A 12,630-nucleotide genomic window follows, 5' to 3' on the forward strand; every position below is an offset into this window, starting at 1 on the left:
ATATGATTCTTTTAAGTAAAGCAGTCACTAAAATGTGTCTTATTTAAATCACCTAATATAACTGAATAGTGTTGACTTCATTAATCTTTACTTAATTTGAGCAGTATATGGTTTAAAGGGGTCTTTTGATATTAAAACATCAAAATGTTTCACATCAAAGCGGAGGCTGCAAAAAACTTGGAAGCAATGTAAGAATCTAGCTAAATGTTGGCCTCTAAAGCTGCTAAAGTTATCATTTTAGAGCTTCCTAGCTGTGCTTTTGGATTGCATTTCATCGTCTCTAGTAGCAACTTATTTATTAATCTTTAGTTGATCTTAACGAGATATGGTTTTAAGAGGTCTTTCAATGTTAAAACATCAAAAATATTTCACATCAAAGCTAAGTCTGTCTCAGAGTATCATCTGCCAGCATGCGATTGTTTTAGTGTAATAATTGTAAGTTGATATTAAGAACAATGTACGGTACATAAAGCTGAGTGACGTAAGCTGAACACACTATTAAGTCCATGTTTGAGTGTCTTAGTTTGAAATAAAAAAGGGCTTTTCATATTAGCAGCTGGCTAAGAAAGCTATATTGTCTAGTTAGCTAGCAACACACGGTCACAAAAACACTGTAGAAATCCTTTCTTAAACTATTTGTGTTGTGGAAATTTGAAAATTAGGCCAACAATTTGGAAACACAGAATCCAGCTAAATGTTAGCCTCTAAAGACACCAAAGTTAGCATCTTCTCTTGGCGCTTCCTCTCTGTGCTAAGCTAAAGGCGTGACTAAAAATTTTATGGCATTTACTGACATGTCAAAAAAAGTGTCAATAAATCTTTTTTAAACATTCCTAAATGTTGTTTTTGCTATAAATCTAGCAGGAATATACAGTCAGATTACCACAAAAATAAACTGTGATAAACGTCATCAAACAGCTACACTGCACTGCAAAACAGTAGAAAATCATTTCATTCAGTGATATTTTAAACATTAACAGCATTTTATTGCTATGTTCAAACAATTGCTCTAACAAGAGTGGTAACATTGATACGTGGATTTGTAGCATTATCAATTAAGAGTTTATTGTTACTCTGTGAGAGAACATGAGATTTTTATATATTTTTTCCCACCAGGGGGTCTTTTGTGGGCTCTAGTGTCCTTTATATGACAGTAGGGTGACAGGAAAGGGGGAAGACATGCGGCAAATGTTGGTTGGGTCCGGGAATCGAACCCGCGACGGCCGCATTGAGGACTCAAGGCCTCCAAATGTGGGTCACGCTATCCCCTACGCCACCACAGCACGCCCATGAGATTATTTTTAAGCAAGATATTTTTTCCACAATAATGATTTCTAATCGGAAAAATTAGACAAGAATAAAAACCGGCAAGTCAAATCTGGACTTTGCTGATTTATGAATCATTTTCTTGAAAGAAAATGTGGATTCTTACTTTGATCATAAATCTGGATTTACATTAGAAAACCTTATGACAGCGTCCTTGTTGGTGAGGATGATGTCAGTTGCAATAAATCAACACGTTCCTTGCTGCTCTCTTTTTGTCTCTGGTTCCAGCATTCTCTGTGACCTTTAGCCTCCTGGAGGACATCAGATGTAATGATATATTTCTGATTTAATGTGCAGTCCTACTTAAGACCCCACCCACCCCGCCTTCTTCATTTACCCTAGTCACCACCAAATCATCTTTCCTCTAAACCATGCAGGGCAATAAAGTGATAGAGATGCTGTTCTTACTTGGACCATCCCATTCTTCAGGCCCTGCAGCAGCGTTCCTGCTCTTCTCGCCTTGGCCCTCCATCTCCACATCTCCTGCTTCTCGGTTGCCATCCTCTTCTCCTGCAAAAGGTTAAAGTAAAAAAAAACCAAAAAACATAAATCCCACAAAGCACAAATGAGAGTGAACGTCTCCACAAATTTAATGTTCAGAGACCTAATTTAATTAAGTGCTTGCATTATGGACTGCTCTGCCCTTCCAGAGGGTACACTCTTATGGACTTTGGATCGTGTCCCAGCAAGAGTCACTTGCTTTTATAACTCTTTCCTGCAACATTTGAGCCATTGTGTGTTTGTTGCGTATGTATAGCTTTGTACATGCGCGCTTGCGATGAGCTCACTGGGTCCAGCTGTGTACTTCTGTGTGAAAGGCCTTCCCATGAGGACTTGCGGGGACAGGAGGAAGCTCCATGGAACAGGAAGGAAAGCAATGTGTGGGAGAGAGGTGGCTATTTATTACCCTTTGATCTATTGTGGAGCGAGCTAGAATGTGTGTTATAGGATGTAAGGGGCTGATTTACAGTCTCGGGGCTCACACACACACACACACACACACACGCACACACACACACGCCCTGCTAAAGGATATTTGGGTATCTCTCTGCAGGATGTAAGTACCTAAAAGGCCGAGTTAAACACAGTCTGTGGCGGTAGCGCCGAACTGGAGGGCTTGTCGAGCGCTCGCTGATACACTTACTGTAAAAATAAAATCTATTTTTGCATGTCTACAGTAAGCACAGTTTGTGCTCAAAGTTTATGGGAACATAAATCAGCGCTTAGGAGGTGCCTCCAGTGTATAAATCCAATGTGGCCGACACAGCGGCTGCACAGCGCGTCTCCGAACTGCAAAATCTGCTTGGGGCGTGCGGCGGCGGCTGATGGCTTGTAGTGGAACATTTTCCTTCACTTTTGTCACCAGATATATTTTGCTCCTTTGATGTTTTAAACCCAATAATGAACGGCCAAGGACAGGCAGGCCAGGATTAAAACGATGGATTACTTTAAGCATTCTCCGCAGAAAAAGGACGCGGACAGTGCCATTTATTGGAGCCCTTGATAAAGATGTGTCGAAAGCGTTGGAATACAGTGATCTATTTGCAGTAGTGTAACGTCCACTTAGTGTTGTCCTATATGTTTTTCATAAGATGGAAATGCACAGAGGGCTCGATCTTTGACCGTTCATTTTTAGACGATCACTGTAGATCAGGGGTCCCCAAAGTGGGTCCTGGAGGGCCGGCATCCTGCATGTTTTAGTTCTGTTCTTCTTAGGCCTTCTAACGAGCCATCATTTGATCCAGGTGTGTCAAATCAGGGAGACGACTAAAGCATGCAGGATGCTGGCCCTCCGGGACCCACTTTGGGGATCCTTGGTTTAGACCAAATCCTGAAAAGGAGTTTCGCTCATTTGCCTCATTAAAAGAAGAGAATCCAGTTTGCTAATTCTGTGGGACTTATTTTTGGAAAAAAGAAAAACATACAAAGACTTAGTCTTAGAGAACTAAAACATGCAGGAGGCCGGCCCTCCAGGACCAACTCTGGGGACCCCTAATTTAGATCATCTACAGTCCTGGGTAGGAAGAAGGCTTACTTAATGTCTGGTGAACTATTTCTGTGTAGATTTGGCCTTACAATTGGAATTATTATCCTTCAGAAGGTTGTGGTGTTGTCTGGTAAACCTAAGGTCACTGGATTTACATTTATAGCCCTTTAGCTGTCAGGAGAACACTGGCGTGGACCCAATGACTTGCACGCAAGTGCTTTTGGGTAACAGTGAAGGGTTAAACCCTCCTTGTTGTTTGTAGTTTGGACCTCATAATGCCATGAATACTCACAAAGTATTCAGATAAAACAAAGCCACAGTATTTCACATCCTCTATTATTTTTGACAGTGGGCATAAGGTCTATTCCACATGTCAATCATATTTTACACCAAACCCTCCACTGGTTGTCGAAAAAAGATCTATATGAATCTCATCTGACCAGAAAACACGACTTCAGTTAAAGTCTCAGCAAACTGAAAGGAAACTCAACATGTTTTAGTTTATCATGGTTGAACAGGAAAAGCTTTTTCCTGCTGTGCCTCTCTAAAAAACGATTAGTAACCACCTGAAACACCAAAGGCTAAGAGAAACAAGTGGTCGTTTTTACACCTCAGGGGAACATCTGACCAGAAAACATGGATCACTAATTATAAGTTCATAGGTAGCTGATCAAATTAAGAACGAATTCAGAAAATATCTCAGTTCTATTTAACATGTAGAGCCCTGTCTGCATGCAGTTAGAGTTAGGAAAGATTGTAGATATTAGCTTCAGGGGTAGTGCTACGACAGTTTCTACTGTACATATTAAACATATTAAGTTATATTTAGTGTCTGAATTATTCAAATCTGCAGTTTTAGGTATTTTCAGAGGGGGGTCTTCAGTTTTCATGAGTGGTTTTAGTCCCGAAACCCTGCGGATTTACATTGTTACTGTATTTTGAAGGTATTTTTCAGGAGCCTTCCAATCGTTGTGCTAGTGGTGATTTTGGTTAGGACAATTATTTTCACGTGTGGGACTTTTTTTCAGTGAAGAATAATACTGAAATACATAATTTTTTTTTTTACAACTGCCAATATGTCACTTCAATAAAATGTAAATTTGTGTGAATGCCGTTTACACATCTTTACCAGTGGTGTCCATAAACATGGCCAGATTGATGAAAATGTATACTCTTTTCAACCTGAGAACCAGCTCAATTTGCTGCAACCGTCGCTATATAAAACGCTTATCGTTGGTTGTTTACTTTATGTTTGTGATTTCCAGCTTTGTGCTGTCACACTTCCTGTGCCACAGCCCACAGGACACTGTCCATCCTCAGTTTGGTTCATCTCCAGATCAAGCACTCACACTGTGCTTGTTTAGCTTTTTTTTTTTTTTCCCTGACATGGCTCACTTCAAAGAAGGCAGCAAATGTTGCCAAAAGGATGTCAGCTTTCTGCCTCACACTAAAATAGGAGATGCACGGGGAAAAAAAAAAGAAAAAATGATACTGAAGGGAAGTCTTCAGAAATGTCCTACTTACAGTCCATGAGGTCATTATGACCCAGTTTTGCTTATACAAGTGTCTGCCTGGGCTGGCAATTCTCCCTCCGCTCCTCCTTCCTCCCAGTGTATTAACGAGGAGCCCACTCAACTCAATTCCCCCCACTATTTATTGTTGGGCCCGGAGAACCTCTTTAGCATACCAGGCTCGTATTATGATGAGCATAACAAAGGCGTGTATCAACAGTTCCTTCCAATGGAGCGGAGTTTGCTGGGGAGAAAAAAAAAAAAAAAAAAAAAAAAAAAGGAGCTGGTGAGATAACATTAAAGGCACTACCTTGATCTCAGGCGAACATGCTAAGCCCTGTAACGAAACGTATTGGAAGTGTTTAATTACAGCCCGGGAAATGAAGCTACAAGATGATTCCTTAATTAAGCAGTGATTAAGGATTTTCTGCCTTCTATCTAATGCAGTTTGCAGTGCATTTTAAACACAATCGCCCAGGCAACCTCACAGGGAACAATGTCACAAGGCTTTGATGAAGTTTCCGGGCACAAATGTCGGTAGGAAAAAAAAAAAAAAAAAAAGCAGAGAAGTGGAAGAAACGCTGCAGCAGCATTCCACTGTTTCGCAGCTGCAGTTTAACATTTTTAAAGATCCATCTGATATGAACCAACTGATTGAGGTGCTCCATTTCATTTCTGCTCTAAGTAATCGAGACTCAGCCTTGTTTCATAATTCGAAATGAAACCCTCTGCGGTGTTATCAAAGAAGACAGATTGTCAATGATCTTCCTCGACATTATCGACTGTAATTTACGTCCGGCTCGGGCCCCCTTTCGCAATTCGGATCGAATGGTCGCATTTAAGGATGAGTGGAGGAAGACTAAGGAGGGCAGGAGGGACGGGGGGGAGGGGCTGGAGAGAGGAGGCGAGGCGAGTTAGAGCGGCCCGCTGCGTTCTGGGTTGGCGGGCATGGAAGAGGAGCCAGTGAGCTGTTAAAATCAGCCCTATCGCTGCTCCATCAAAGGACGGCTCTCCAGCCAAATCACAGCCGCACGCAGCGGGCCACGCATTCGGGTCAATAAGCTTATAGGCGATTTACACAAACAATTCCTCGAGCAAGGTAGCAACAAAGTCATATTGGCTTTTCCTCTCCCTTTTAGCTTTGTCTCTGCTCAGAAAAGCCCTTGAAAAATGTCAATCTGTGGTGTGTGACTTTAAGGAGCTCAGAGCTCTCTAATCCCAAGCACAGATTCTAGAGACCGGTCGCAACGTCAATGTATCACAATAAATTATTTTGGAAGCTAATGTCGTGGTGCGAGTTGTTGCTTCCTAGAGATAGATGTCATATTGCAGCAGGTTTGTAGAAAAGTGAAGAAATCCCCAGAACTATTCAAAAGGCTAACAGCTAATCATTTAGATGATTTTAGCGATTTAATTCAATACAAAATAAAAATGTTAATGTCAGTGAGACATATAGATATTTTAATTATATTAAATGTCTGCTCTTTCACATGAGACAGTTGTTATGATAGATTTTGTTTAGTAAGATGAACAATGCCCATGTAACTGCACTAAAGTTACTCAGGTTAAGGTTGGCGGTGTTATCGATCCGCTCCCTCATCTATGACTAGAACTCTCTAATTATGTTTTTTCTTTATACTTGGAAATCCGGTTGCAACAAAAATGATTGCTTAACTCAAAATTCTGACCACAAAAATCGAAGCATGCCTACGTAACCCAGATGCTTTAGCATTTACTACGGCTGCCACACATTTAGAATGTGAAAGTGGCTAATATAAAACTTTGATAAGTTATCTCGTCAATTCAGTGGCACAAATACTGCTTTAAAACATATATGTGAATATATTTGTGTTTCAGTTTCAATTAACATTTGGAGAAGTACCATATTCTTGGCTTGTTTTGCTTATAATAGTTAGCACCACAACAATTAGCTCCCAGCTAATTTCCCAGCTCCAAGCGCTATCTTTTGAGACAGATCGAACCAAGCACAGGTCCGTCAAGAGTGGATCACCCTTTGGATTTTTGCACAGGCATTCTGACACAGCCTCCAGCAATGCAATGTTACACAGGCAATATGTGGCCGAGAAAACAGCCACATACATTGGGCAAATTTTCCAATGAGTTGGATGTTATTTCACACAACAGGAACGCAGAAAACTGCAAATAGTGCCGGGAACCAAGAAACATGTTTCTACTGTGCATATGACAAAGAAACGTTATGTTAGCCTGACTTCCACAAACTGAGAAAACCAATTTTTACTTTTGTATCTAAACACTTTCAGGACGAAGGGATGAGGAGATGCCTGTGGGGTTGGAAAGAGCATGACGGACACTGAACGGATTGGGTTTATACTATACATGTATGATTTCCAATTTTCAGTCATTCATGCTACTTTCAGTTGTCCATAACCATCCCTTCATGGCATGCCCTTAAATGTGACAAACATTTAGCTGTGTCCCTTGTTCAACACATCCGAGTTAAGCAATCAGGTCATTAGTAGGACTCTGGACAACTTGACAGAGAAGGGAATTCGTTTTACTGATTCAGGTGTGTTGGACCAGGAACACATCTAATAGTTTCAGAACCTAAATAACATTGGGTTCCCATGAATAAAAACAGTTTTAGAGTTGTTGGAAATATCTACAATCAACTGATTGTAGATATAGATATAAGTGACACATTTCTACATGTGTCACTTTTCTATCGCTGAGATGGGATTGGGGATAGGATTAGGGATGTATCGATAAATCGTCCCCAATTTCATGAATTTTCAGAGATTGGAGATCGGCCGATACTTGCATGTGAAGCCGATCATATCTGCTGATCTCATTGTCACCCCACTGTTACCAACTCAGTGACTTTCTTGCTATATTTAGCAACATTTCAAAATCTGAATTTGCAGGTCAGGCTTTTTAAAGCTTGGTGATCAATAGAACTGCAATTGGTGCACCCCTTGATAAAATACCTGTCTACTTCAGGTAAGGGAACTATTACTGATAATATCAAAGAACTTTACATAAAATCAATTTGAGCTATACCTTTAAGGTATGTACGCTGGAGTTTTTGGCTTTATCATTTGAACCTACCCACACTTTCTAAACCCCTCACTGCAGCTGGGTCACGATTTCAGGACATTTGATTGGAGGACTGCCGTTTCCCCTTCCTTCCGCCTCTGATACAGGATGCTGCCATGTCGATGCAGATTATGCCGCAACAGATGAAGTCAATTCCAGAAAGCCACCTTTTTTCACTAAAGTCAAGCATAGCTGTAAGACTTCTCTGCTATCTGACAAAAAAAAGAAGAAAAAAAAAGTGGGGGTTTGAAATTGCATGCAATTTGTGGCGGGCGCAGCACTCCAACGGAGGGAGGCTATTAGAGAAATGCCTCGGCACTGTCTCTTTAAATGCCAATAAATTCCCATCATTACAGAATCTGGCAGTTTTCCTCCCCGTCTGCAGCCCGGGCCTTTATCTCGTTCTGCCTCAGTCTTTGAGCATGTAGATCTGGCCCAGTTAGATTGTCATACTTAACAAACATTAATGATTAATTTCCTCCACTGAGTCAAATGGGGCTAAAGGGATGACTCGATTCATCTTATCGCACTGCAAATTAGCATTTCCCCATATTCTCCAGCATCAACTGTGCATTAAAAATTCCACATTTGCCATTCCGGGCACTGGCAGCTGTGAAAGGCGATCTTTCCTCCTGTGTTGCTGGAGATTCTGATTACTTCTGCGTTACACAAAGACTAATTAATTCTGGGACTCTCTCCCTGCCCCGCTCCATCCCTCCGACTGAAGCAAGCAAATTTCCTCACAGAGAGGATATTGAGGGGTCAAGGTGGGTTTTTCATCTGCTCCGCCAAAAGTCCTGCAGCCCTTGCTTTCACCTACCATTTCTGCTCTGATAAAATGTTTTCACCCCATTGGAATTTCTGTCGTTTGTAGAGGACGGCGCATAGGAGCGCAGGCGTTCACGTTTAGTCGTTATTGATATATCCTGACACACAGGGAGAGACAATAAAAATCAGGCAGTCTGCAGGGGGGGAAAAATTATGGAATATGATTTCCCAAAAAGGTGGTGGTTGTTGTTTTTTTTTTTACACAGAGGAAATGAGACACATGAAGTGACATGGAAATTTACTGTCGCAGCCGAGATGGGAAGTCATTTGTCATCAGACAAGACTTGGACCGCTCAAAGGGAACAGCTTGTGGCAACATCCTGTGCTGAACTCCACATATAGCCAGCAATAAAACAGGGGGTAAACCAGCAAGGTGAAATTTCACAGTTTCAGTAAAAGAAGAAAAGAAGAAAAAAAATATGCCACTGAAAAGGAGTCTTTTCACAATTCCAGAGCCTGGCGCTTTCAGCGGGGAATAAATCTGAGCTGTGGCGTTGTGTGTGTGTGTGTGTGTGTGTGTGTGTGTGCGCGCGCTTTTTCACAAACAGAAAAAGCTCCCATAAATGTGAAATTGAGGGGAACTTGTTTCAGGTAAGATTCTTGTTTAATCACCTGAGAGAAGAAAGGTTATTTCTTTATATGCTAGTCCATTTGTCTTTGCGACTTTGAGAGGCGGACAGGCTTTCTTTAAAATGCCATGTACGTTAAAACTCGTTTGCTCTCCACGGGGTGCTGATCCGTTTTCCCCCAGTTGTTTTGAGCAGAGTGTTCTAAGCACAGCAGACACCTTTAGAGGCGACAAAGACTTTCACTGCCAAAACTTCTTGAGATTGGACTTTAATGAACGCGGGTTTGTGTCACAATTAACCCAATTAATTGCCATGGCGCGACGAAAAAGTGCTAACTAATTGAAGTTGATTTAAGCAAATCGAAGGCAGTGAATGTATTTTGAAATATTTACATGCTTTAACCTCTCCACAATTGTTATGAAATTTTGAGGTGTTTTATTGGGACCGAATATGACCGACATAAGGTATTGTATAACTAAATGAAAAGTAGTTTAAATTTGATTGTAGCTGCAATTACAGTTTCAAATCCTTTGGGAAGAGCATTTACTCTCAACTTATGCCTCAGAATCGTTATTTTGGGGTAGCGTTGAACTTTGACTGGTCCATTCAAACACACGAAGGCATTTTGATTTAAGCCACTAGAAGGTGAACCTCTGTCCTGATCTTGTTTTTTTTGCTGGCTGTATTAGGGCACACCCATCTACCATCAACTTTGACAAGCAGAGTCTTTGTCTCTGCTAAAGAAAAGCATTCCCACAGCATGACGCTGCCACTACTGTGTCTCACTGTTGCTAAAAAGCTGGCTGCATATACACACTTTTCATTTGTAAAATTACATTTAAAACCATGCTTCCTTTTTTTTTCCTTCACAATATTATTCCACATTGTGTTGGTCTTTCTCTTATAAAGTACAAATGCACCGATCCACTCTTTTCACTTCCGATACAGACGAAGATATCTGAGGTTTAGCATCGGCCGATACTGATCCGATGCAGAAAAACAGTGCCAAATTGACTTAAAGTGTTTCTTATTTTGTTTTTTTTAGAGATAAATACATAAACTGCAAACTTAATTGATAAACTCTGCACCCGCACAGAACACTGAAATATACCAACAGTTTCACAAGCTTGGTCAAACATGAAAAAACAACAACACAAGTTTAATCTGCTCAGAAAACTGAGACAAAAACAATAGTTTGACTACGTCCTTCAAACATGTGAAAAATAAACTGCAACAAATTCAATTACAAATTCTAAATATAATGTAAAATAAGTAATAAAGCATTACGTCTCCCAGAGTACAAAACATAGAATTTAAGTGAACACATCTGTCCTTATGGACCAGGCACCGACACCCTGGATTTTTTTGTCAATATCGTTTCCGATACAGATACTAATATCAATCAGTGCATCTCTACTCAAAAGGCAATCAGATAACATTGACGTTTGTGTTTGCAACGTGAGAAAATATGAAAAATCAATGTTGAAGAAGCGCGGATACTTTTGCAAGCCACTGTACAGCAGTTAAAAGAGAAAAACAAAGATCTCATATGTAGATGTATTGGAGCAACCGGTGATGAGGTGAAGAGATTCACAGAAAACCAAGATGCAACTTCTGGAAGTGACTTTGGGAAGGTCTGGAAGAAATGAGCGCTGATATGTCAATAGCCCCAAAACCCCCATGAGAGAACATGGCACAATGAAGGACTCAACCATGAAGAGGCTTCAAGGTTCCCCGGCCTCGGACCAAAAACGGGACGTCAAGGTGCTCCGCACACTTATCTAGGGGAGTCCCCTTTTTCTGCGAGGGTAAGGCAAAATGGCTGAGTCTTTGGTGGCATTCAACTTCCTGACCTTTGCGCCTTTAAGCGGCTTTGCTTCTTCACCGCTCTCTGATCAAAGTTAATAAGTGCTTCATATGTTAATGAAAATTGGTACTCCTCTTTGTGTTCCTACAGCTTTTTAATACCTATTATGAACTGAAACTTTTAATGGAGGTTTTAGGTCCCCCTGACAAGCCCATTTCAGAGAGTGACTACACAGATACAAGGCTAAGCTAAGACCAGAGAGCCGCTGCTCAGTGGAGGAACCTCACACGGGAGACCTTATTCTCGGGGAAGCAGCCGGAGATAAAGGCCATGGGATGAGTGGCTGCCTTAAAACCCACGTTCAAGTCCGCTCAGGGCTAATTACAGCATGCCATCGCATTTGAGAGGGTTTAGTTAATCAAGGGCTCTCTCTCTCTCTCCCTCTCCTTCTTTTTTTCCTTCCTATAGTCGAGGAATAACACACTTAAACCATTTAATGCCGCCAGGATTGCATCCTGTTTAATTCGCAGCAATTTCACATAAGTGGGGTAAATTTAAGCCACTATGACATTAGTTTTATACAGATCTAATTGAGGAAAGGATCATAAGGGAGGGAGGGTGCGGCTACACCTGAAGATAGCACCGAGTTTGGCACGCGGAGAACCGAGCAGTGGATAGTACATCGTTTAGGTCTTAGGAGGCAATGGGGGGACTTAGCTACTGTAAGCTTAGATAGGGAAGTAATACAAAAAATTCTGACTGCTAAGGCTTGTGTGTGACAAGAAACAGATTACCAATGCCCACGGAAAGAAGTTTTTGACATTTGGGATTGCTATGTAGTGTTGAGTTTATTAAAAAAAAAAAAAAAAAAACCACGGAAAGAAGATTTGAGTTCTAGTTTCGGGAGGTTTTATCCAAAACAAAGGGAGTATCAAGCGGCTCTTTCAAGGTTCTTTGAAGATTTCCGGAACTTTTTGACTTTTTTTCGTCCCTTCAACCACTGTAGCCACCATTGTACACAGCACCCATCTATTTCATAGCTACTGGGTATATTAGAGGCTCAGTGCGTTGTACTTTGAAGTTTAAGGAAGGGTACAATAAGAGAAAGACAAAGAAACGGGGCAAAACAACCGAGACGTCGCCGGTAATTGCAATTTCTAAACAATTGCAACTTTTTCGCCCGCCCCTGAGAACAAAAGAAAAACGGTATTGATACGATTACTGGGGCGAAGCCTACCCGAAACATGAAAGATTTGTTTTGTCCCGACTAATGTAATCCCACGAGGCACATCAGTTTAGAAGTGTGGAAGGAATAGCTCTAAACAAAATGTTTCCTTTGAAAAATGAACGAAGGGCCAGACATTCAAAGCGCTGGTTCTTCATTAAAAAGTCAAATTTGAGGGTTTCGTGCGCCAGCGAGAGCGGGGGTAGGGGGGGGCCCACCTGGGGCTAGCGAGCGCCACACAACCCGAGGGTACGAAGAGGACGGTTCGGCTGGGATACGAGGTGGGATGGTAGGGGGGAGCC

The 12,630-nt window shown here is 41.3% G+C and overlaps 1 protein-coding gene across 4 annotated transcripts in view; it reads right to left on the bottom strand.

The window, feature by feature from the left end:
* The window catches only part of zfpm2a (zinc finger protein, FOG family member 2a), a 260,239-nt gene that overhangs the window by 110,411 nt on the left and 137,198 nt on the right, over window positions 1–12,630 (bottom strand). For all 4 annotated transcript variants that reach the window (XM_044117166.1, XM_044117163.1, XM_044117162.1 and 1 more), the window contains exon 3: window positions 1,735–1,836. In XM_044117166.1, coding sequence (XP_043973101.1) covers window positions 1,735–1,836 — 102 coding nt within the window. The remainder of the gene's footprint in view (window positions 1–1,734; window positions 1,837–12,630) is intronic.

The sequence above is a fragment of the Gambusia affinis genome, linkage group LG05, assembly GCF_019740435.1.
Source record: "Gambusia affinis linkage group LG05, SWU_Gaff_1.0, whole genome shotgun sequence".
Taxonomy (NCBI): Eukaryota; Metazoa; Chordata; class Actinopteri; order Cyprinodontiformes; family Poeciliidae; genus Gambusia; species Gambusia affinis.